Consider the following 26,163-nt stretch of genomic DNA (forward strand, 5'->3'; position numbering starts at 1 on the left):
TTGGCAGCTATCTAATTCTACAAGATGGCGGCTATACATAGCTTCTTATGAGACAGCTTAAGAGCGCTTGCACAAGATGGCTGCTGCTCTTATGAGACGCCCTAGGTGTGCTTGCGCAAGGTAGCAGCGACAAGACGGTGACTATACACAGCTGCTTATGATACGGCCTAGAGGTGCTCACACAAGATGGTGACTGCTCTGATGAAGAAAGCTAGCTTTGCATCGCGCAGGTATTTTTACAGCACTAAACCTCATACCTTTGAAATTTGGTGGCGGGCAATTTGAAAAATTCGACGTGCTTTTTCTTCACAGCAGCTATCTTTAGACAATAGCGACTATACATAAGCTGTTAAGGCCTCCTCTTATGTCAAGGCATAGCTCTATCGAACAAGTTTAAACCTGCATCGGAATAGCTAGAGTAAGCACGTGCTGCAGTGATGACGTCATTATGCATGTTTAGACTTGCAAATCACTAAAGAAACATAACAAGACTAGAATCGAACACTGCACTCTATACCGTGATCATGTGATCGGAACATTGATTGAAGTGTTTAGAACACTCAATAAGTGATCAAGACTATAATAGAACACTGTACTCGATACAACATGTGTTTAGAACATGTCAGGGGATACCTTTGTTCTAAGAAGATTAGATTACCGCACATTCCTTGTAGGGCTAATGGGCTAATGGGCTAAAGGGCTAATGGGCTAAAGGGCTAATGGGCTAAAGGTGCAACAACCACATCGATCGTTATCAGCAAGAACGCTTGTACTTTGTTAAGTGTAGAAAATTAATCTTTATTTGTAAATGGTTTCATGTTCAGAACAAGGAATGGAAGGCAAAAGGGCTAATGGGCAAAAGGGCTAAAGGGCTAAAGGGCTAATGGGCTAAAGGGCTAAAGGGCTAAAGGAGCAACAACCTCATCGATCGCTATCAGCAAGAACGCTTGTACTTTGTTAAGTGTAGAAAATTAATCTTTATTGGTAAATGGTTTTATGTTCAGAACAAGGAATGGAACCTAGGGGTTACGTCTTACCTAATAAAATCCCGAGGTGCGATGAGTTACGTTTTTCGAACTAGTGTTTGGAACACTGAACTTTTCAAGATGGCAAGAGTGAGGTTAGCAATGTTCTGTTGTTGGATTTTAAATTCCCCGCTATAACATGCATAAGGTGGCAGCCTTGAGGTTTACCGCTGTAAAGATGGCAGCAGTGAGGTTAGCGACGCTCTATTGTCCTCCAAAGTGAGGTTAGGGTTCGTCAAGGAGACAGCTGTCAATAAAGCACGTGGCTATGTTTACCAAACAAGAGCACGTGGTCGTGACGTCACGGTCACGTAGTATGCTGCTTCAGTATGCAAAGTTCAATGTCTACACCTACGTAGTTAACACTCTGCTATGTTCACTTACACATAACTATTTTTTATGCTTTAAGTTCGTGCACATAGGTTATGTTAAGATAGCAGCACACGTACCAGCGATGGTCGAACGCTCGCGTAGAAGTTGTTTAGTACGATAGTTGATGTATGCATTATCAAAAGGTGATATGTACACGCTTTTAAACCTTACTATTCTTACTGCTACTATGTTCGCAAGATTTTTAAACATCGTTATTCTTTATGCTTTAAGTTCGTGCGCATAGGTCATGCTAAAGTAGCAGCGTAAACACATGTGAACGTTGTACATTCTAGCGGAATGTGTTTGGTATAATAGCTGATGCATGCAAAATCGAAAGGTGTTGTGTACACACATTGAAACTTAACTATTCTTCGTGCTTTAAATCCATGCACATAGGTTATGCTAAGATAGCAGCAAACTCTAGCGGGAGAAGTTTTGTACTCCAGCTGATGCATGTATAATCGATAGGCAATGCGTACACGCTTTTAAAACATTGCTATTCTTACTGCTGCTGCTATGTTCACAAGATTTTTATACATCGCTATTCTTTATGCTTTAAGTTCATTCGTATAAGTTATACTAAGGTAGCAGCATACTTATAAGGTTGTCGCACGCTCTAGTGGAAGACGTTTAATACGAAAGACTATGCATGTAAAATCGATAGGTGATGTGTACACGCTTTGAACTTGGGTATTCTTTGTGCTTTAAGTTCGTGCACATAGGTTATGTTAGGATTGCAGCAAACACAAGCGATGATTGCATGCTGTTGTAGAAGAAGTTTAGTACAAGAGTTAGTGCGTGCAAAATTGACAGGTGTTGTGTACACGCTATTCTTTGTGCTTTAAGTTCACGCACATAGGTAGCAGCACACAATTGCGAACGTTGTACACTCTAGCGGTAGACGTTTAGTACGATAGTCGATGCATGAAAAATCGATAAGTGATGTGTACACGCTTTGGAGTATAGCTATTCTTTGTGCTTTAGCTTTATTCACATACGTTAGCAATACACATATGCGATCGTTGTACACTCTGGCGGTAAAAAAATAGTCGATGCATGCAAAATCAATAGGTGATATGTACACGCTGTTAAACATCGTTATTTTTTGTGCTTTAAGTTCGTGCGTATAGGCTATGCTAAGATAGGAGTACAATCTAGCGGAAGAAGTTCAGGGTGATATGTACACGCTTTGAAACATGGTTATTCTTTGTACTTTAAGTTCATGCACATAGGTTATGCTAAGATAGTAGCACAATCTAGAGGAAGAAGTTTAGTACGAAAGTCGATGCTTGCAAAATCGATAAGTAATATGTACACGCTTTGAAACATGGCTATTCTTTGTACTTTAAGTTCATGGGTATAGGTTATGCTAAGATAGCAGCACAATCTGGCGGAAGAAGTTCAGGGTGATCTGTACACGCTTTGAAACATGGTTATTCTTTGTACTTTAAGTTCATGCACATAGGTTATGCTAAGATAGTAGCACAATCTAGAGGAAGAAGTTTAGTACGAAAGTCGATGCTTGCAAAATCGATAAGTAATATGTACACGCTTTGAAACATGGCTATTCTTTGTACTTTAAGTTCATGTGTATAAGTTATGCTAAGATACCAGCACAATCTACCTGAAGAAGTTCAGTACGAGATTCGATACATGCAAAATCGATAGTTGATGCGTACACGCTTTGAAACATGACTATTCATTGTTCTTTAAGGTCATGCGTATAGGTTATGCTAAGATAGCAGCACGATCTAGCGGAAGATGTTTAGTACGAGAGTCGATACATGTAAAATCGATAGGTGATGTCTACACGCTTTAAAACATGGCTATTCATACTGCTGCTCTGTTCCTAAGATTTTTTAAACATAGCTAATCCTAATGCTGCTCTTAACGACGTAGAGCTAAGGATTGATTACGTGACCACGTGCTCTTGTTTGGTAAACATAGCCACGTGCTTTATTGACAGCTGTCTCCTTGACGAACCCTAACCTCACTTTGGAGGACAATAGAGCGTCGCTAACCTCACTGCTGCCATCTTTACAGCGGTAAACCTCAAGGCTGCCACCTTATGCATGTTATAGCGGGGAATTTAAAATCCAACAACAGAACATTGCTAACCTCACTCTTGCCATCTTGAAAAGTTCAGTGTTCCAAACACTAGTTCGAAAAACGTAACTCATCGCACCTCGGGATTTTATTAGGTAAGACGTAACCCCTAGGTTCCATTCCTTGTTCTGAACATAAAACCATTTACCAATAAAGATTAATTTTCTACACTTAACAAAGTACAAGCGTTCTTGCTGATAGCGATCGATGAGGTTGTTGCTCCTTTAGCCCTTTAGCCCTTTAGCCCATTAGCCCTTTAGCCCTTTAGCCCTTTTGCCCATTAGCCCTTTTGCCTTCCATTCCTTGTTCTGAACATGAAACCATTTACAAATAAAGATTAATTTTCTACACTTAACAAAGTACAAGCGTTCTTGCTGATAGCGATCGATGTGGTTGTTGCACCTTTAGCCCTTTAGCCCATTAGCCCTTTAGCCCATTAGCCCTTTAGCCTATTAGCCCTACAAGGAATGTGCGGTAATCTAATCTTCTTAGAACAAAGGTATCCCCTGACATGTTCTAAACACATGTTGTATCGAGTACAGTGTTCTATTATAGTCTTGATCACTTATTGAGTGTTCTAAACACTTCAATCAATGTTCCGATCACATGATCACGGTATAGAGTGCAGTGTTCGATTCTAGTCTTGTTATGTTTCTTTAGTGATTTGCAAGTCTAAACATGCATAATGACGTCATCACTGCAGCACGTGCTTACTCTAGCTATTCCGATGCAGGTTTAAACTTGTTCGATAGAGCTATGCCTTGACATAAGAGGAGGCCTTAACAGCTTATGTATAGTCGCTATTGTCTAAAGATAGCTGCTGTGAAGAAAAAGCACGTCGAATTTTTCAAATTGCCCGCCACCAAATTTCAAAGGTATGAGGTTTAGTGCTGTAAAAATACCTGCGCGATGCAAAGCTAGCTTTCTTCATCAGAGCAGTCACCATCTTGTGTGAGCACCTCTAGGCCGTATCATAAGCAGCTGTGTATAGTCACCGTCTTGTCGCTGCTACCTTGCGCAAGCACACCTAGGGCGTCTCATAAGAGCAGCAGCCATCTTGTGCAAGCGCTCTTAAGCTGTCTCATAAGAAGCTATGTATAGCCGCCATCTTGTAGAATTAGATAGCTGCCAATGCCAAAGGGCGTAAGTAAGGATCGAACCGTTGATCTCATCATTAGACTATGTTTTTTTTCATGTTCCTGATACTGCAAACCTAGGTATCAGGTAGAAAATTTTTATCCGTTAACGAGATATTTAACATTTTGCATTTAAGCCCTAAATTTAATGAATCGAACCTGCACGGCACATTATACTCTCTACCATAGCTAGACCTGATCATGTTACGAAGACTTACTTCAATACAAGCTAAAACAGAGTGAATGCCAAAGGGCCTAAGTAGGAACCGAACCGTCGATCTCATCATTAGACTTATGCTATCATGTTCCTCGTACTGCGAACCGAGGTATTGGTCAGAAAAATTTTGTCCGTTTTGCTCTACGATGCACCGTTTTCGAGATATTTAACATTTTGCATTTAAGCCCCAAATTTAATGAATCGAACTAGCACGACACGTTAGCCTCTAAGCTAAGAGCAGCAGCTATCTTGCGCAAGCACCCTTAAGGCGTCTCATAAGGAGTCGTGTATAGCCGCCATCTTGCGTCCGCCATTTTGCGCAAGCATCCTTAGGGCGTCTCTAGTCATCTTGTGCAAGGACCCTTAAGTCGCCTCATAAGAGCAACCGCCATCTTGCGCAAGCATCTCTAGGGTGTCTCATAAGGAGCCATGTATAACCGCCATCTTACGCAAGCATCCCAAGGGAGTCTATGTATAGCGGCCATCTTGCATAAGCACCTTTAAGGAGACATGTATAGCCACCATCTTGTGCAATTAGCGTCGAGAGAGGACTGATGTAGAATTTTTCTTTTTAAATTATCCGCCACCATATTTCAACTAAAGAGTGTAGCACTGAGCTCTATAGATTAAAGATGGCGGATGACAGCTGACAAAAAGCACGTGAGTTTGTTTACTAAACAAGAGCACGTAGAATTTGCCGCCACCACATAGATGGCAGCACGGTGCTCTCTTGATTAAAGATGGCGGATGACAGCTAACAGAACTTTTCAAATTGCCCGCTACTACAGAGAGCAGCACGGTGCTCTGTAGATTAAAGATGGCGGATGACAGGTGATGAAATTGCCTGCATGATAGCAGCACAGTGCTCTATTGATTAAAGATGGTGGATGACAGCTGTCATAAAAAGCACGTGGCTTTGTTTACTAAACAAGAGCACATAGATTTTTTCAAATTGCCGCCACCACATTTCAAAGGTATCTAGCTAAAGAGCGCAGCACTGAGGTTTGTGATGCAAGATGGCGGATGACAGCTGTCAGAAAAAAGCACGTGAGTTTGTTTCCAAACAAGAGCATGTAGAATTTTTCAAATTGCCGCCACCACATAGAGGGCAGCACGGTGCTCTCATGATTAAAGATGGCTGCTGTCACGTGGAATTGCCTGCCACCACAAAGAGGGCGGCACGGTGCTCAAAGATGGCTGCTATCAAAAAGCATTTTTCAAATTATCCGCCACCACGTTTCAAAGGTAAGTACCTAAAGAGGGCACCACTGTGCTCTATGGATTAAAGATGGTGGATGACAGCTGTCAAAAAGCACGTGGATCTGTTTATCTCGCGCTAGTAAGGTTAAGTTGGTAGCACTAAGGTTTAAGCCAGTTAAGATGGCAGCACTGCGGATGACAGCTGTGACGAATTTACATCTACTACGATAAAGAGGGCAGCACTGTGCTCTATAGATTAAAGATGGCGGATGTCAGCTGTCAAGAAAGCACATGGCTTTGTTTCCAAACAAGAGCACGTGGAATTTGTCGCCACCACATTTCAAAGGTAAGTAGCTAAAGAGGGCAGCACGGTGCTCTCTGGATTAAAGATGGCGCATGACAGCTGTCAAAAAAAGCGCATGGGTTTGTTTCCAAACAAGAGAATGTAGAATTTTTCAAATTACCACCACCACATAGAGGGCAGCACGGTGCTCTCTTGATTAAAGATGGCTGCTGTCACATGGAATTGTCTGCCACGACATTTCAAAGGTATCTAGCTAAAGAGGGCAGCACGGTGCACAAAGATGGCTGCTGTCAAAAAGCATTTTTCAAATTATCCGCCACCACATTTCAAAGGTAAGTAGCTAAAGAGGGCAGCACTGTGATTAAAGATGGCGGATGACAGCTGTCAAAAAAGCACGTGAGTTTGTTTTCAAACAAGAGCACGTAGAATTTTTCAATTTGCCGTCACCACATAGAGGGCAGCACTGTTCTCTCTGGATTAAAGATGGCTGCTTGTCGAAAAGCATTTTTCAAATTATCCGCCACCACATTTCAAAGGTAAGTAGCTAAAGAGGGCAGCACTGTGCTCTATAGATTAAAGATGGCGGATGACAGCTATCAAAAAAGCACGTGGCTGTTGAAAAGCACGTGGATTTGTTTATCTCGAGCTAGTGAGGTTAAGTTGGTAGCACTAAGGTTTAGGCCCGTCAAGATGGCAGCACTGCCGATGAAAGGTGACGAAAGAGGGCAGCACGGTGCTCTGTAGTTTAAAGATGGCGGATGACAGCTGTCAAAAAAGCACGTGGCTGTCAAAAAGCACGTGGCTTTGTTTACCTCGCGCTAGTTAGGTTAAGTTGGTACCACTAATGTTTAGGTCCGTCAAGATGGCAGTACTGAGGTTAGCGATGCGTTGTTGTCGATGACAGCTGTCAAAAAGCACGTGGCTTTGTTTACAAATCTGTCGAAAAGCACGTGGCTGTCAAAAAGCACGTGGCTTTGTTTACCTCGCGCTAGTTAGGTTAAGTTGGCACTACTGAGGTTTAGGCCCGTCAAGATGGCAGTACTGAGGTTAGCGATGCGTTGTTGTCTGTCAAAAAGCACGTGGCTTTGTTTACAAATCTGTCAAAAAGCACGTGGCTGTCAAAAAGCACGTGGCTTTGTTTACCTCGCGCTAGTTAGGTTAAGTTGGCACTACTGAGGTTTAGACCCGTCAAGATGGCAGTACTGTGGTTAGCGATGCGTTGTTGTCTGTCAAAAAGCACGTGGCTGTCAAAAAACACGTGGCTTTGTTTACCTCATGCTAGTTAGGTTAAGTTGGCACTAGTGAGGTTTAGGCCCGTCAAGATGGCAGCAGTGAGGTTAGCGATGCGTTGTTGTCGATGACAGCTGTCAAAAAGCACGTGGCTTTGTTTACAAATTCAAATCTCGCGCCAAAATTCAAATTTCCCGCCAAAATTCAAATTTCCCGCGGGCGGCGGCGGCGGCGGAGGCGGCGGCGGCGGTGGCGGAGGATGCGGCGGAGGCGCCAGAACCATCCAATTATACTACTAGTTTAGTTTAGTAGTTTTATTTCTGCTGACTCTATTATTACGCGGGTTCACATAGCCCCTTCTTTGTTTCTGATAACGGAGGTAGGTAATAATAGTATTGATATCAGTTCAAGTTCGTGCTCTAAATGACGGTCAAATAACCCGAACATAGTCTCTATTAATTCACCAGTATGAGTTCTTCTCATACACCACTTAAAATAAGTCATTTCCACCATTCTTTAAATTAAAAGTTCACACACAAAGAAAATTGTAGCCCGGGACTGAATGCCTCGGGGTGACGCTTCCCGCACTTTATATCAACTGGAAAGTTTCCCCCTCTCAAAATTTCTATACACACTATTCACGGGATGTGAGAGGCGAAATAATGCGATAATAAGGTGACCAGTGATCTTACAAGATGGTTAAGACTCGCCCGGACGAAATCTATTCTCAGAATCCTGAGTAATAAATTAATATGTGTCGTCATTTTTCAACTCGCTCAAGGGACTTCCCCCTGTAGAATGGAAGCCGGGAAATTAAACACATGGTCTCTGTTATTTTCCACTATTATGTAACCACATATTTCTTATTTTGCAGGCAATTATCGGCATAAAGGTCGTCACATACCCTAATAAAATTCACTGGTAACGAACAGCTCTTATAGATCCATGTCCGATGCTATATTATTAAAATCGTTAATTTCCTTTATATAAAAAACGAAGTAGGCCATGGTGCTTTAAAGATGGTTCCGAGATTTCGATGGTGAAAAGTTTACCTCTGCCCCTCACAAACGACTTGTGGTCGAGATAATCCCGTCCTTCTCTTCATCCTGGGGTTCCCTGGCTGAGCTTGGTGGGAACACACCCTAGCCCCGCGTTTGGCGTTCCACGCTTCGAGTTCCAGCGTACATGCTTCCAGACAAATAAATGCGCGTTCTCTTGATTCCTAGTCCTCGCTTCATGCCCCTGTCGGGTACAGTATGAACCATTGTTGAATACACTGTCTTAACGGATTCAACAGGAAATAGAAACAGGAGATTCTAATAAAAGAAAATGAAATTAATAGCACAGATCTCATACACCGGGAATCAGACTACCGAACGAATAAAAAATTCAAATGACTTTGCGCGTTTTTCAAGAATGGTTCATTCTAGTTGCGAAGAGAAACTTACCAATTAACACATTGAATTTGACATTCATTTTCAGCATTTATACAAAATACCGAGTCGTCCACCAGCTCTTTAATTCATGAAGATACTCAACCCATATAACCCTACTAGTCTTTAAGGGCGATACTGCTCTGCTTGCTCTCCACTTATCTACAACGTAAAACGAGCCAACTTTGTACAGGAAGAACGACTATATGCAACTTTCGAGGCGAAATGAGTCATTCCACAAACATACCGTTTATTACGTTTTCCTATAATACCAGTACCGCTAATGCAGTCAAATTAGTAAGTTGTACACAGAGGTCTGATGCAATGAACGCCGTAAAACATGAATCAGAGGTATGACATGTAAATTAAATGTCGAAGTGAAACGGACAAGCACAAGGAGTGCGCTTCCTGCGTGCAAGGATTGTGTCATTACTGTGGGATAATTCGTATTTTGATATATGAAAATGGATCCAGGATTCGAATCCTGCCCCATGCAGAAATATTGGAAGGTATTCACTGCTTCACTGTAGACCTATTTTTCTACTTATGTACGGCGGTGTGTCTCCTCTTAAATGACACATTATGTTAATCACGTATGTTGCCTGGAAGGTCACGGCACAAGGCTTATTCATTCACTCATCTAGTCGGAGCAAACATAATATTGTTTTCACTAATCTACAGTCGCGACGTATTCCAGTGATGAACGCAACGTCTGTATCATTAGCGATTCCCTGAGAGAAGAACATCTGTAGCCAATAAGTCCCAGACCTTTGGACATTAGCGTTGAACTGTGGCATCTGGAAGTAAATCCCGTATTAGATAAACTTTTTGACGCTTTCCAGGATTTACTTCATACTTAGTGGTCTACAGGCAATTGCACAGCAGACCAACATCAGCTGGTTATCTATTCTGGTCATCTATTCACCAACTACGGTTACATACAATATTCGTAGACCTCCTTCCGCATGAATCATGATACGTATCATCCCACTACAAGAGATACCTTTTCAGGACCAAATAAAAATTAATTCTTTGAAAATGTGTAGGTATATGCCTATACCGTGTCCACAAATGGATAGTAAAAAAATATACTGCCCGGGATTTTGAGCCAGCCCCTGTATGGCCTGTTTCTTAACAATACAGGTGCTTTCCTTTGGCGCTCTTGCTAGGAAGAGGCTTAGTATTCCGTAGGAAGCTCGCAATGTATACGGCACCTCTTCGTAGGTGCTTAATGCACGCTTACTTTTCTAACATGTCATTCACATCAGTGATCGTTTCAAGCAATCATTACAGTTTCTCTCATTGAATTACTACATATCTTCTTTCACTCGTTTTAGACTCTTCGGAAAAAAATTAGTCTCCTAACATCTACCATACACTGTTCTTAAAGTATCAGGACAGAGTTTTCTGTTATAACTGTTAAACAGCAGATAATTTATTGTACAGAGCTATCATAATTATCCTTTTAATGCCTTATCCGTTTCGGGTGTTGGTTATCATCTTCGGTCTTGTTGGTGGCGTTTCGGAATGGTTCTGCTGGAGACATCTGGTAGCAGTCTCTCATATTCCCTAAATAGAAGATCCATCGACGTCCTCTACCTCTCTTCCCGAAGATCTTCCCTTGCATGACGAGCTGGAATATTCCACATTTTTCCTTCTTTCCTCATGATATACCCGAAGTACTCCAGCTTTCTTTGTCTCAAGGTATTCAATAGCTCTTCCTCCTTATTTATTCAGATGAAAATGTTTTTGTTAGTTACACAGTCAACCCGTCTATAAACCCACATTTTAAAGGTGTCGATCTTCTCATTCTCCTTGCTTTATTCAATTCCCAGGTCTGAGCTCCATGTAAAACGCACGGAACTTATAACGCTTTACAATTATAAATTTCATGCTTACTGTTAGGTTTCTACAACAGAGCAAATGTCTGGCTCCATGGCTAAATTTTTAGCGTGCTGGGCTTTGGCCACAGAGGTCACGTGTTTGATTTCCGGTAGGGTCGGGAATTTTAACCATACTGTAATTGGTTAATTCTGCAGGCATGGGGGCTGTGTGTAAGTGTCGTCTTCATTATCATTCCATCCTCATCACGACGCGCAGGTCGCTTATGGGAGTCAAATCAAAAGACCTGAATTTGGTGAGCCGAACTTGTCCTCGGACACTCCCTGCTCTGAAAGCCATACGCCATTCTTTTAATGTGGAAAACATTTCTTAGAAGGCAAAGTATAAGTTTCCTGAGTTTTACATGGAGCTCAGACCTGGGCATTGAATAAAGCAAGGAGAATGAGAAGATCGACACCTTTAAAATGTGGGTTTATAGATGGCTACTTACAATATTATGGGTTGACTGTGTAACTAATAAAAACATTTTCATCTGAATTTTCTCAATTGTGTCGAAAGTTGAAAGGCTAAAGGACCCGGAAAGATTTCAAATTGTGATTCTTGGATAGCTCTATCAAACTTAAAAAAAAATCGAAAATCACTTCTGGGCTAAACACAGTTCCGGAAAAACAGCTTCAAATCGTTTGTTTCTGTACTCGTTTTCTTTTTTATTCAAATCCTAGACAAATTCCTTTATTTGCATAATTATTTATATAATGTGTTCCTTAGTTCAATACCCTTGGGTATTTTTTATGTTGTGAAACATGTCCACACCAAATATAATTACAAGGGCTTAAGTGACACTCTGCATTGGCACACATTAGCGCTCGTAGTGGTGCTGAAGTGAAACACTGCATTGATTCTCATTAGCGCTCGTGGAGGTAGAAAAAAGCAAACTGCTAATCTAATCGACTGGATGTTTAAGGAAAGGATTGTAATTTTTAGGAATAAATAAAGATTATATTCTCATACATTATTATATTTCATTTACCTAAAATTCTTAGCTCATTTAACTGAGATGTTTTTAACATTGAGTTGCTTGCCTGAAGGGCTAGAACTCTGGATTTTTCCACAGACCAAATGCCCCATTTTATTAAAAGTGAACCTTACTGTACGTGTTTTATTGAATCTTTGAATGTGCTACTTGAGGGATGAAATCCGTGCTCCAGAAGATAGTGGAGGGAATGAGAATGACGTGGCTATTGTTCAACAGACAACCGCAAAGAGGCTTAATTAAATACAATTATACCATTAAGTTTATAGCCGCAATTCAGCTTCCAAGGTTCCTTCGTCGTCACGAACAGATTACTTGGACAAGCCAGGAACCCAGCAATTCACTTCCAGGCGCGGCTAGTTTGTATTTCACCGAGCTCGATAGCTGCAGTCGCTTAAGTGCGGCCAGTATCCAGTATTCGGGAGATAGTAGGTTCGAACCCCACTATCGGCAGCCCTGAAAATGGTTTTCCGTGGTTTCCCATTTTCACACCAGGCAAATGCTGGGGCTGTACATTAATTAAGACCACGGCCGCTTCCTTCCCACTCCTAGCCATTCCCTGTCCCATCGTCACTATAAGACCTATCTGTGTCGGTGTGACGTAAAGCAACTAGCAAAAAAAGAAGTTTGTATTTATTTGGATGCTTAATGCCTTCGTTTGATGAAATTTTAAGAGATTAAACCTACACTTTAACAGTGACTATATTCAACAAATTTTTGTGAAGAACAAATTGCTTATCTTTTTCAAGGTTAACTATCTTTTGTTTGATCATCTTAATGTTGGCCACTTCTGGTTAACTCCTTCTGGTTCGCGGACTGACTGTTTGTTCTTATCTCATTTCCATTCCGTTTTATTTACACAAGACACAATACTAAACCACCAAAAAACACACGCATTATGTAGTACAGATAGGGTTGGTGATGAGCAGTGGCGGCTGGTGTTATATGCAGCTGGGTGATACACGAACATTTTTCAATGTTACGTTTTTATCTGAGAAGCTTACAGAAATAAGAACTAATAATTTTCCCTCCTATTTTTGATTGATGCAAAATTTTGGCAATATTGTGGGTGGACCAGTATGGCGAACCCTAGTAGCGTGGAAAAGAAATTACTGTTGCGAGAGGAGAGAAAGCAGTCATGAAGTCATCTCCGCATAGCGGTGCAATTTAACGGGGACATTTGGAGTTGTTACTCGATAGGGGATTTGCTGGTCCTGTGCTACACCCAAGGAGAGGTACTGGCGCGCGTGCTACCTTATGCTACGTGCAGGCTTAGGATTACTGCTTGGGAGTAGCCATTGGAAAGGAAACGTACTGAGTTTGATTCGAAGCCGGAGTTGTTTATTGGTCCATTACGAAGCATTTACGTACATCGAACGACCAAAGATGGTTGATTTTAGAAATTTTAGAATATGTTATGTTTATTGAATTAAAAAAAATGAAGTGTAAAATTATTGGGATTTGGTGAAACACTGCAAAAATACCACGCACGACCCCTGGCGCCAAGAAGGGCATCAGGCAGTAAAACAGGGCCTAATATGTGATGTTCGGCTTCATGCGACAGAGTTCGCACCTGAAACATCACCAGTGTGAGCGAAGAGTGGCGGAAGAGAAAGAAATATTCACAACGATAGTAATAATAATCTTACATTTAAAAATCTCAATATTCGATCAGTGCATGTACTTCTGATATTGTTGATGGTACTCAAATATCAGGCCCTGAAAAGCCATCCCAAGTGCCATCTCTTGTACGTGTCCCTCCTGAATCTTCATCATTGACTGTAATCTGTGCGGCAGTGCTCTAATTATTTTTACTAGTACACAATAAAATGAATGTTTTACATTAAAAAGAATCTTGACAAGCCACTTCCACAGTTCTTTGCTACATATTTCCAGCCTTTTTCTACAGTGGAAGACGAAGACTTCGTAGCCATTTGTACTTGATTTACCGAGCGAGTTGGTTTGCTGTTAGCTTGCATTCGAAAGATCGTGAGACCAAGCCCCATTGTTGGTAGTCCTGAAGACGACTTTCCGGTGTTTCCCTACATTCACACCAGGAATTTATTAATTAATGAATTAAACCTGGAAACACTGGTAGGTATCGAATAGACTTCAGTACAGCATAGGCAAGGGACGAGTATAGACGTGCTGGGTAGAGTGTGACGGTAGTGTGAGAGGGGAGTGCAAGAGCGAAGCGAAGAGCGGTGAGGAAGATGATCGGTGTGGTCCAATATAGGGCAGTTATGGGAAGGTGGCAGGGGAGAAAGAAAAAAATTAAAAATGGTGCAAGCAAGATGGAACTGGGCATGAAGGGGAAAATGATGCTGACGGCAGCGGTGATTATGATATTAATTATCGGTGGTATGGAATTGAATCCCGGGCCAAGCCCTAGCGGGAGCTTGAGCTGAGAAGACGTGTAAGTAATTAGTAAGGTGGTTAAAGAGGTGGAAGAAGAAGTTTGCCCGTTTGAGCAACTTAAAAATATGATACAGGAGAATACGAAGGAGTTCGACAATATGAAGAAATGGTTCCAGGAAAAAATAGAGGACAAAGCAACCAAAGTGGGAGGCTACGGTAAAGAAATTGCGTCACCGAGGGAAAAATAGGAAAATTAGAAGTGAAAGTGCCGAAGGTGAAATCAGAAGTAGAGGCCAGTAACCAAGGTCGAAGAAAGGAATGCGTATTTATATACGGTGTGCCGGAGGATAAGAGAGAAGACAAAGTAAGCACAATATATCGAATAGACTTCATTATGATTAGGAAAAGGTTCATAAACCACGTGTTGGTTTACAAAACGTTCCCATGAGCAGACATAGACTCTGACTACAACTGCCTGTTCATGAAAGACCATCCAAAGCAGAAGAAATTGAATAAGGGAAGAGATGTGAGAGATGGGATCTGGACAAGTTGAAAGACATGGACTAAATGAAAAGGATGAAGGAAACACAACAGAGGAAGAATTGACAGTCGTGAAGAACGGGATCAGTAGGAATGCTGAAGAAATCTTGGGAAGAAAGTCAAGATCAACTAAGAATCAGTAGATAACTCAGGAGATACTAGACCTTCTTTTATATGAACGACGAAAATACAAGAATGCAAGAAATTAGGACAGCTAAGAAGGAATGGTTGAAGGAGAAGTGCCAGGATGTTGAAGAAGGTTGTATGGTCCTAGGAAAAGTAGAAGCTGCATCCAGGAAAATCAAGGAAACCTTTGGAGAAAGGCAAACTAGGTAAATGAATATTAAGAGATCAGATAGACAACCACTTATAGGAAAAAAAGACAAGGCAGAACGATGGCAGGAACATATACAACAGTTGCATCAAGGTAAAAACGTAGATGATATGGTTCTGGAACAAGAAGAGGCTGTTGATGCTGATGAAATGGGAGACTCAATTTTGACGTCAGTATTTGATAGAGCTCTGAGAGAACTAAATAGGAACAAGTAAGATTTAGTATACAGAAGAAGGACCATCCAATTTTGAGAAGAAAGTTGTTATACCCATTCCCAAGGGAGCCCTTGACAAGTATGTAAACTACCGCACCATTAGTTTAGTATCTCACGCCTACAAAATGTTAACACGTATTATTTACAGAAGAATGGAAAGACAAGTTGAAACTGAGTTGGGAGAAGATCAATTTGTCTTCAGGTGAAATGTAGAAACACGTGAAGTAATCCTGACTTTACGTCTGGTCTTAGAGGATCGAATTGAGAATGACAATCCCACGCATATGGTGTTCGTAGAACTGGAAAGGGCATTCGATAATGTTGACTGGACCAAGCTATTTGAAATTCTGACTGTGATCGGGATCGGGTACTGAGAACGAAGAATTATCTACAACCTGTATAGAAATCAGTTTGCAGTGATAAGAATCGAGGGCTTTGAAAAAGAAGCAGCAATCCAGAAAGGAGTGAGGCAAGGCTGCAGTTTTCATCCCCTCCTTTTCAATGTTTATATAGAACAGGTGGTAAAGGAAATCAAAGAAGAATTTGAGAAGGGAATCGCAATCCAAGAAAAAGAAATAAGAAACCCGAGATTTGGCGGTGATTTTGTTATTTTATCTGAGACTGCACAAGAGCTAGAAAAATTACTGATTGGTATGGGCAGCGTCTTGGGGAAGGAGTACAAGATGGAAATAAATAACTCCAAAAGAAAAGTAATGGAATGCAGTCGAACGAAGTCAGGTGATGCAGGAAATATTAGAACAGGAAGTAGATGGATATTGTTACTTGGGTAGTAAAATAGCTAATGTTGGCAGAAGTTAGGGGACATAAAATGCAGATTAGCACAAGCAAGGAAGGCCTTTAATAAGAAAAGAAATTTGCTCACTTCGAATATTGACATAGGAATTAGAAAGATGTTTTGAAGACTTTCGTCTGGACCGTTGCAGTTTGGAAGTGAAACATGGACGATAAATAGCTCAAAGAGAAAGAGGATGAAGCTTTTAAAATGTGGTGAGACAGAAGAATTCTGAAGGTGAGATAGATAGATAGATCGAATCACGAATCAAGATATACTGAATCTAATTGGTGACAGGAGATCTATAGTACCGGAAAAAGAACATGCAACATCCTAAAGGTCTCTGTTCAGCGGCACAAGGGTATTATATGTGTATTCTGAGGGAGTCATTTGGCACAGACATCGGCGATCAGATGGCGTTCAGGAGGCCTGTCCGTGCGCACTCTCTTCTGACCCTGCAGGCATTTTTGCTGAGGTTAGAGGTGAACAATGTTTGGAACATTCATTCAAGAGCGAACCATGCCGCGCCGACGAGTACGTGCTCCTGTTGAACAACTGCAACCATTTGAACGGGCTCGCGTTGTGGGGCTGCGGGAAGCTGGATGGACGTATCGACGGATTGCTGCACATGTTGGTCACAATGTATCGGTGGTGTGTCGCAGCTTTCTGCAGTGATCTGGGGAACATTCTCACACCCATAGACCAGGCTCCGGACGTCAACATAGAACAGACGCACGTCAAGATCAACGCATTGTGCGAGCAGCTGTGGCTGACAGAACATCATCCAGAAACGAAATCCGGTCACATGTTGCATCTGTTCTCGCCAAGGACCATAAGGAACTATCTGCTAGCAGCAGGATTGCGACCACGTGTGCGTCTGGCCAGGCTACCACTGATACCACGACACCGCCAAGCAGGGCTACTCTTGTGACGTGAAATAATCGATTGGAGAGGGGTGTGGTGATCTGTTGTCTTCAATGACGAAAGTAGGTTCCGTCTGTATGGAAGTGATAGACATACACGTGTGCGGCGTAGACCTGGTGAGCGACCTATTCCAGAGTGCATTGACCCATGACGCCCAGGTCCTACCCCACGCTTCATGGTGTTGGGGGCCATCAGTTACAACTCTTGGTCACAGTTGGTGTTTCTTCCGGGTAACTTAAGCAGTGCTCGCTACATTACACATGTTGTTGTCCCCGTGTTACTGCCATTTCTTCGTCAGGAAGGTGATGTGCTTTTTCAGCAGGACAATGCATGTCCACATACAGTTCTTACGACGCAACGTACTCTACGTGGTGTACAACAACTGCCCTGGTGAGTGTGATCACCAGATCTCACGGCAGCGACTTGATGAAGCGAGAACTGACGTGTACTCCAGAGTCTGCAAGAACCATTGCCGAATTTCATCAAAAGGTGTAAGATGCTTGAGACAGTCTATTGCAGGATGCAATTCGGCACCTTTATGATCGTTTGCATGCGCGAATACACCCCTGCATTGCTGCCAGAGGATGGTACACTGTTTATTGATGCGACTATTTGGGCACCCTTTCCTGTGACGTGTGTTTCATTTGGTCTGTATTTGTAATAATATACTCCTGGAATGATGAAATACTTGTCACATCGGTTGTAAATGGGATGACCTTGCCCTTGAGAATTTTTCATGTTTTTACGGTAGTGTATTTTGGTTAATTTAACGATAAGAAGCGATAGAATGATAGGACACATATAAAGACACCCAGAACTGATTCATTTGGTTTTTTAGGAAATAGGTGGTAAGAACGGTAGGATTAGACCAAGGTATAAATATGACAAGCAGGTTAGAGGATGCAGCAGTTGCATAGAAATGAAAAGGTTAGCACCGTATACCGTAATGGAGCGCTGCATAAAATCAGTCAATGGACTGATGACTCAAACTACAACGCGAGTAGTGTATGCCACTCGTTCGTAAATAAATTACATGATTTCTGGTTACAATGTCTGTTCAACTGCAGTTTTTCGTGGCATCTGGGAGATCTGTCGTTCCACTTTATACAAATGAAGTTTTCGATATATTCGTTATGGGAATGTAAATGGGCAATTGCTTATATTCTTAAAATAGTTAAGAATGTGAGTGATAAGCTGGTGAAAGAGACAGTAGGATTTGAACAAAGTGAGGCGTAGATATAATACTGCTATTAACGTACTTACTAAGGTGCGGCTAGTGGCTGCAAGAGGCAGCAATTATAGTGACTATTCCTCTTAAAGCTGATCTACAATTTGTATTATATTACTTTTATATCCGTACTCCAACCTAATACTACAGTGTAGTAGATACAGTGGAACATAATACTTGAAAGTAACCATTTATCTCATCTCTATTTCCTACACAGAAAAAAAAGCCTCGCTAATTCACCAACTGATTAAAGCAGTGTATGATCTATCATACGGTACGCAAGCTATATTTTAAATGGACTTTCTATTCCGTGAATTATTCTTTGCTTGCGTCTGCTGAAGAATATTTAAAGCTTCAAATTTAACTTATCATCATCATCAACAACATCAGTATTATTTTTCTTCTTCTTATAAACTCTTTGTATTTAGCGAGTGGATTATTAGTGGATTATTTTGTTTTATACTTTCTATCACCAAAAACGAATTTGGAAACTTATGAGATATTCGCCGACTAAAAACCTGAAATAACTATTTTAACCTTTGATTAGGAATACTGGAAATTTCCGTTTTTGAAAAACTCAAGTTAGGGAAACTACAACACCCATATCATGTTATACTATTTCCATATCTATCACTGACGTAGCATCTCTTAAAATATCGGTGTTCCGTTCTGTCGCCAAAGGCTCCCACGTCATGGTCGTAATGACAACATGAATTCATCACGATACCTGACAGCCTCTCCACGCCGTTATTGACCCACCTGTATATAAATATTTTTCTCCAATTCTCTATCAATTGTTTCATTATAACCACTATTTATTCAATTTCAATAGTTTTTCTTATGTGCATGATATGTGTGCTTGTGTCTTCAGCATTTATAAGCATGAGTCTAATGAGATATAATTATGCGGTTTCGTTTTCAGTTATACAACTTCTTCAACGCTCTGCTGATGCACATGCCAGATCCCTCGGCAAGGCCTGTCAGTGCAGAAGTATCATCCAAAGCATCCTCTACAGGTAGGTAGATAATGGAGAATAGGCCTATATGGAATGGAATGTCATACGGATCAGTTAGTAAGTACTTAAAACAAATTGGTGCCCAAAATTTAAGTAACACAGAAACACACACACACACACACACAACATGAACGGAAATATATTTGTTGGTCGTAATGAATATTTATTACATAGAGCAGAAACAACGTAAACATCCGATCAAACTTTGCAAAAAGCATCAACTTTCGTGTTTTTCAAATTTAATCCCCGTCTCGTACAAAACCAGGGAAACGGATTACGTCTACTCATGGCGTATGACCACCGCTGTCAGCAAAAAAGGTCTGACAATGATGTGGAAAGCTGCAAATAAGGTCATCAAACTCACTTTGAGTTATCAGCGAATTGGCCGTGTGGTTAGGAACGCGCAGTTGTGAGCTTGCATTCGGGAGATAGTGGGTTCAAACCCTACTGTTAGCAGCTTTGAAGATGGTTGTCCGTGATTTCTCATTTCCACACCAAGTAAATGCTGGGTCTGTGTCTTAATTAAGGCCATGGCCGATTTCTTTCCTCCCCTGCCGGTAGCTTTTTCCTGTACCATCGTTGTCGTAAGACCTACCTGCGTCGGTGGGACGAAAAACAGCTTGTAAAAAAAAGAAAAAAAGAAGAAAATCATTTAGAATTAACAACACCCATACTTCCTGTAGAACATCCCATACCTCCTGGAGCTTCAGTAGTAGATGTCTACGTGAAGAAACGTGACTTCCTAGAGGATCCCAAACATGCTCTATCGGATTGAAGTCGAGTAAGCAAGCAAGCGAATCCATGCGAGCAATATCTTGTGTTTCTAGGAAGTCAGCGACGGACTATACTCGGTGAGGATGGGCATCCATGCCCACACCACCCCGGAACAACCGAACATGTGGTGCCAAGTACTCGTCACGATACCTAACAGCCTCCACATATCATTATGGATCCGCCTGCATACGGATTTTGGTGTTGTTGTTCTTGGCTCTCCAGATGTGAGTACTTGGTAGATCACTGGACTCATCCGTAAAGAGGAAATTTGCCCACTGTCCATCTGTCCAGTTGACATGTTGACGACTCCCCTCTAGGCGTCGTCTTCTGTGCCATAGCGGAATGTGCTAGATGATGTTGGACTTAACACAGCCAGTCACCCCTGGCGTAGGTGCATGGACAGCCGCTATTGTCATGGTTTTAAGGGGACGGGAATGCCATTTGCCGTTTAGAAGAGTATTGTGTGCTCATGTTTTTAAATTGTACGGACAGGCTCTTTTTAAAACATTTTGATTGTTATTATATTTGAACGCTAGTTTGTTGAACTGGACACAGGGTAGAGATATGCAGGTTTGTTGCCTTAGTTTTTGTCACAAGTGTAATCATTCACTGTTCTCAACCGCGAAGGTATATGTAGCAATCGTACTCACTGCAGTTAATACAAAATTTAATCCACACTATTATTCAGATACTGTTTAAATTTCCTGTCTCACTAAATGTCAAACCTGGATGTATTCCTCACTCCGACAATAAAAAGCGCGTTATACTAAAGAAAAAAAGCAAAGCCATCTCCGTACAGGCCATGAAGGCCCTTGGAGGGGTGGAAGGTAAAGGCTTCCACTATCCGTAACCTCGGTACCTGATGGGGTACAGTGGTTAGCTCTACGTCCGGCCACCTTTGCCCCCAGTAATTAACCTGGTACTCATTTTTGGTGTAGGCTGAGTGAACCTCAGGCCTATATGCACCTTCGGAAGTGGAAATCTCGTTTCTTAAATTTTATGACTTCCTGACGGGGATTCGAGGCCACGTCCTTCCGGGCGAACCGAGCACGCCTTTACCGCCTCGGCCAGGGCGTTATACTTAGGCTTCATAAATTATGTAATTCACAATTAAACAAGATATCCAAGCAAGGAAGCATGCTTGTACTTTTAAATTTATGTTAGTATCACTATGGCAGCCACGGGACTTCACAAATTCTACGTGGCATCCAAATCAAAAGTACATGAAATTTCATTTTAAAAAGTTCACTTTCGTTGCACGAGATTTGAACCACGATGCTTTGATAAGAAGGCAGTGACCATGTACCTTATAAGACAAAATGTTTGTTTCCCTTGCCAATTCATTTTTTCCTAGTCTACAGGTAATATAATACCTTCCATCTCTCTGCACACATTTGGCGCCAGGAAGGGCATCCATTCGTAATAATGGGCCAAATTCATATCAAATGCTGACCGCAGTATATTGGGATTAAGACGAGGAATTAAAAGAGGTACTATAATAACTTTTTGTGGCTATTATTAGCCTAGTGTAGTCTTTGTAAGGCTGACACACAGACAAGAGTGGACGGCATCTAGCTTGCTTTCAAAATGTTGTTGTTTTGTTGTTGTTGTTGTTGTTGTTGTTGTTTAGGATACTGTTGTGTGTGTGTGTTATATGAGTAGCATGAATTTTCGCGACAGCACAAAGAAATTAAGCCAAAGAAATTAAGAATTTCAAATTAAAATCCCTCGAACTGGCCGGTAATTTAACACGGGACACGAGCCCGAAGGCCATGACGGTGATCACTCAGACATCGAGCCGGATAGTCTACAGATTATATTTTGAATACGATACATTATAAATCTCTATATTTACCTTTCCTTAGACTATTTCTGAAGCAGTACTCGTAAACACCCCGATAATCGTATTATACACGCTTTCGAAAGAAGATGTGGGTACGATTCCTCGTCGTGAGGTCAGGAAATTTAGAAAATTTCACTTCTGGGGAGGCTAATAGTCTTGTATTTACTCAACCTGCCACAGAAATGAGCACCTGGTTAATTGTGTGAAGGGAAGGAACAGGGATTGCCGTGCACTTTGCCGTAGGATTTCATGAACCGACAGAAATGACACTTCATACGTCCTGATGATCGGTTTACGTACCATATCTTTATGTAAGGGAGTAATTATAGTTACTATTGTAGTAGCGTACAACAGTAGTGCCTCCTTCAGATCGATTCAAAACTATGAACCGGTCCTGGCAACTAAAATTGGATTGTCTGATGTTTCAAGTCGTGCGAGCTGTGGGATGACGGCACAATCAACCAAGGAGGCTCCATTGGCGGCGCTGGGGAATTCGATACGCAGCTCGCAAAATAGGATTGGACGTCAACCCATTTCATATCTCCTCTTATCTCCTACGGGGATTTCAGGTTTCATGAAAGAAAGAATTCTTTACTCCTTGGAATTGTACAACTGATTGCTCGTGAATCTCCCTAGAAAGGCCATCCGTTCGAACACCTTGGCACCTGTGCTATCTCGCACGTTATTCACAACTAATATAGTGCAATCATAGAACATAAAGTTGGGTATCAAAATAGATTTCAATTATCGAATACAATGGATCCATGCAAATTTTCCCTTTCGGATCATGACGAAATTTAATTAAAATGTTTGAACTCATTTGTCTCAGGGAGCCCTCTAAATTGAATTCTAGTAGTTACACGATCTGTAGCAGTAAGTCGTGAAGTTAGAACTTTTACATTGTCTCAAACAGAGCAATAACTGGCCCTGAATATAGTATTAAGTATGGCAAGATAAGCTCACTGGACAACAGAAGAGACCATTACCTTCCACAGGTCCAATTCAGAAGCCAACAGCTAAAATACTGAGTTCATCCAAAATACTTGGGTATTGTGCTTGATTGCTCTTTGAAGTATAAAGAACACCTCTACAGAACAGCAGCAAAGGTTAAAACACGTAACAACATCCTTCACAAGCTCAGTGGCACTAGATGGGGAGCAAATGCTAATGTTCTCCGAACAAAAGCGCATGCCCTAGTATACTCAGTTGCAGAATATTGCAGCCCTGTATGGATTAACAGCGTACACTCCGGAAAAGATGATGTCCAGCTGAATGATACCATGAGGACAGTGTCTGGCACACTCAAATCCACACCACTTAAATGGCTGCCAGTATTAACTAACATCCATCCTCCTCACATTCGAAGGCTAACTGCTCTGAAGAAGGAATGGTCGAAATGTACTGCAAATACACTCTTGCCGATTCACCAGGATTGCAACCGTCAGAAGCATGGAAGATTAAAATCTCGACATCCATCATGGCAACTAGAAAAGAGGCTGGTTGAATCACAGTACAACATGAATAATGTCTGGAGGGAAGAGTGGGCTGCTTCAAACCCTGACCAGCTAGGGTTGATATCTGCCCCTGCGGGAAACTTGCTGGGTTCAACTTGCCATATTCCAGTCATCCTTAGAACATTGATCATGTTTATCTTCTCTATTCTCATTAAAATCAGTGCACTTAAAATTATTTTCTTAACTGTGATAGCGCTCAAACAAAATATTCAAAATTATCGTATATTATTGTTCGCAATTTCTGAGACCTCTATTTCACTTATCCTTAGAAAATTGAAAGGTTTTACTTTCATAGTTATAGTATAGGCTTTTAAATGATATGAAAAGTCATGTAGGTTGTTTGCAGTACTCTTCAGATAACCATTCATTTTGTGTTTACCGGGCGAGTTGGCCGTGCGTGTAGAGGCGCGCGGCTGTGAGATTGCATCCGGGAGATAGTAGGTTCGAATCCTACTATCGGCAGCCCTGAAAATGGTTTTTCGTGGTTTCCCATTTTCACACCAGGCAAATGCTGTACCTTAATTAAGGCCACGGCCGCTTCCTTCCCACTCCAAGGCCTTTCATATCCCATCGTCGCCATAAGACCTATCGGCGCGACGTAAAGCCCCTAGCATTTCGTGTTTCTCATCACGGACCACACATTCCAGTTTGAGTTTAATGACTCGGGATATTTCACTGTCGGAAAATCCTGTTTGGAAGGGAACTATTTTGTAGAATGTTCAGCTCTCTTATTTCCACCCCTGGTGTGTGACACAGATTTTGCACACTGCGACGAGAGTGTGCCTGTTAGCATTAGCTCATACGATTTCTGAATTGGGTAAAATATTCTACGGTATGTAGCAAAAGAACCTCCGTGGCTCAGACGGCAGCGCGTCGGCCTCTCACCGCTGGATACCGTGGTTCAAATCCCGGTCACTCCATGTGAGATTTGTGCTGGACAAAGCGTAGGCGGGACAGGTTTTTCTCCGGGTACTCCGGTTTTCCCTGTCACCTTTCATTCCAGCAACACTCTCCATTAACATTTCATTGCATCTATCATTCATTAATAAATCACTTTGGGAGTGGCGACCCCATCTGCTTCATTTATTACATCCCTGACCCGGTCAAATGACTGGAAAACAGGTTGTAGGTTTTCATGTGGCAAAAGAGACACTGATATTATTGTTCATCTGCTGTCCGCGTTTTCACAGCAACGAAGTATTGATTTATTGTATGTAATAGCTTGACACATTGTAAATTCAGTGTTGTGTTGATTTCTGCAGTTATGGACTTTACAACAGAAGGGAAAGTGTTTATCTTGGAACATTATTTTCGGTTATACAGGTTGAGGCGTAAGGAAGGGTCGAGTATTTTCACGTTAAAGGCCAGTACGAGGAGCGATTTAATGAGGCACGAAATAACTGAAAAATGTTAGATGTCATTGACAAGTTCCGTCGTAAGGGTACCAAAGAACAGTCACCACAAACGAAAATCTTGGACGACTTCTCCAACAGTCCCCGAAGTCCACTACGAACATCTCTGTAACTCGATTTCAGTGATAAGTCTGCTCGGTGGTTGTGTAAATACCTGGGTGGATTTGCATACCGTATGAAGTTACTGCAGCCGGATGGTGTCCATGATGTATGAGGGTCCAGATTCCTTCTGCAACATATGGTTTTCGGATGAAATTCATATTCAGCATGATGGGTACATCAATCGACAAGCAACTCATTTTATAGAGTTTGAACGGCCTGGTGTCGTTATACAGGAACCACTACACAGTATGGTGCACCGCGTCCGGTTATGGAGTATTGGGCCCTTATTTCGTCGACGATGCTGCACAGAATTAAAAAAAAATAGCAGTGGACCAGGAAGTGTACAGAGACCTGATTGTTTTTTTACAATTTGTTTTACGTCGCACCGACACAGATAGGGATAGCAAGGAGCTAGGCGTGGGAAGGAAGTGGCCGTGGCCTTAATTAAGGTACAGCCCCAGCATTTGCCTGGTGTGGAAATGGGAAACGACGGAAAACCATCTTCAGGGTTGCCGACAGTGGGGTTCGAACCCTCTATCTCCAAAATACCGGATACTGGCCGCACTTAAGCGACTACAGCTATCGAACTCAGTGGACCTGACTGTTACTCCATTCATGCGGGATTTGCGCCGTTTTTTGTCGCGCCAGGAACTTACAGTACCTCTCCAAGTACGAAGCATATTTTTAAAGTAAGTACCGTTTTTAAATATGGCTGCTGCAGCGCTTCGATCGTCGTTCAGAGCATACGTGCTCAGTACGTTCATCTGTAGGCTAGCCACAACGCCATTACGGAAGCATTCGCTCGTATTTACGTTTGTTTGTGCGTATTTAAAAATGACTCTTGACAATTAACGATCCCGCCGAATGTGAAGTACGCGCCGTGATTCGATTTTTAAATGGAAAAGGCGTGAAAGCTGTTGAAATTCATTGGCAGATTAGTGAAGTGTATGTAGAACACACTACGAGCAAATGAATGGTAAGGAAAAGGGTTAGAGCATTTAAAGAAAGCCGTACTAATGTCCACGACGAGAAGCGTAGTGGGCGACCGTCTGTCAATTCTGAAGACGTGGTACAAAAAGTTGATGTAAAGGTTCGAAAAAACAGATGCTTTAAAATTTTGTCATTAAGTTATGGGTTGCCTGAAATATCAAGCAGTGTTCTATATGGAACTGTGTTAGGACGCTTAAATTATCGGAAGTTGTGCTCACGCAAT

At 41.7% G+C, this 26,163-nt stretch overlaps 1 protein-coding gene across 1 annotated transcript in view; it reads left to right on the plus strand.

Annotated features, from left to right (window-relative positions):
* rdgC (retinal degeneration C) overlaps positions 1-26,163 on the plus strand; it is a 1,179,561-nt gene that overhangs the window by 733,429 nt on the left and 419,969 nt on the right. The window contains exon 5 of the mRNA XM_067148666.2: positions 19,212-19,305. Within this exon, the coding sequence (XP_067004767.2) occupies positions 19,212-19,305 (94 nt within the window). The remainder of the gene's footprint in view (positions 1-19,211; positions 19,306-26,163) is intronic.

The sequence above is a fragment of the Anabrus simplex genome, chromosome 1 (assembly GCF_040414725.1).
Source record: "Anabrus simplex isolate iqAnaSimp1 chromosome 1, ASM4041472v1, whole genome shotgun sequence".
In the NCBI taxonomy this organism is placed as follows: domain Eukaryota; kingdom Metazoa; phylum Arthropoda; class Insecta; order Orthoptera; family Tettigoniidae; genus Anabrus; species Anabrus simplex.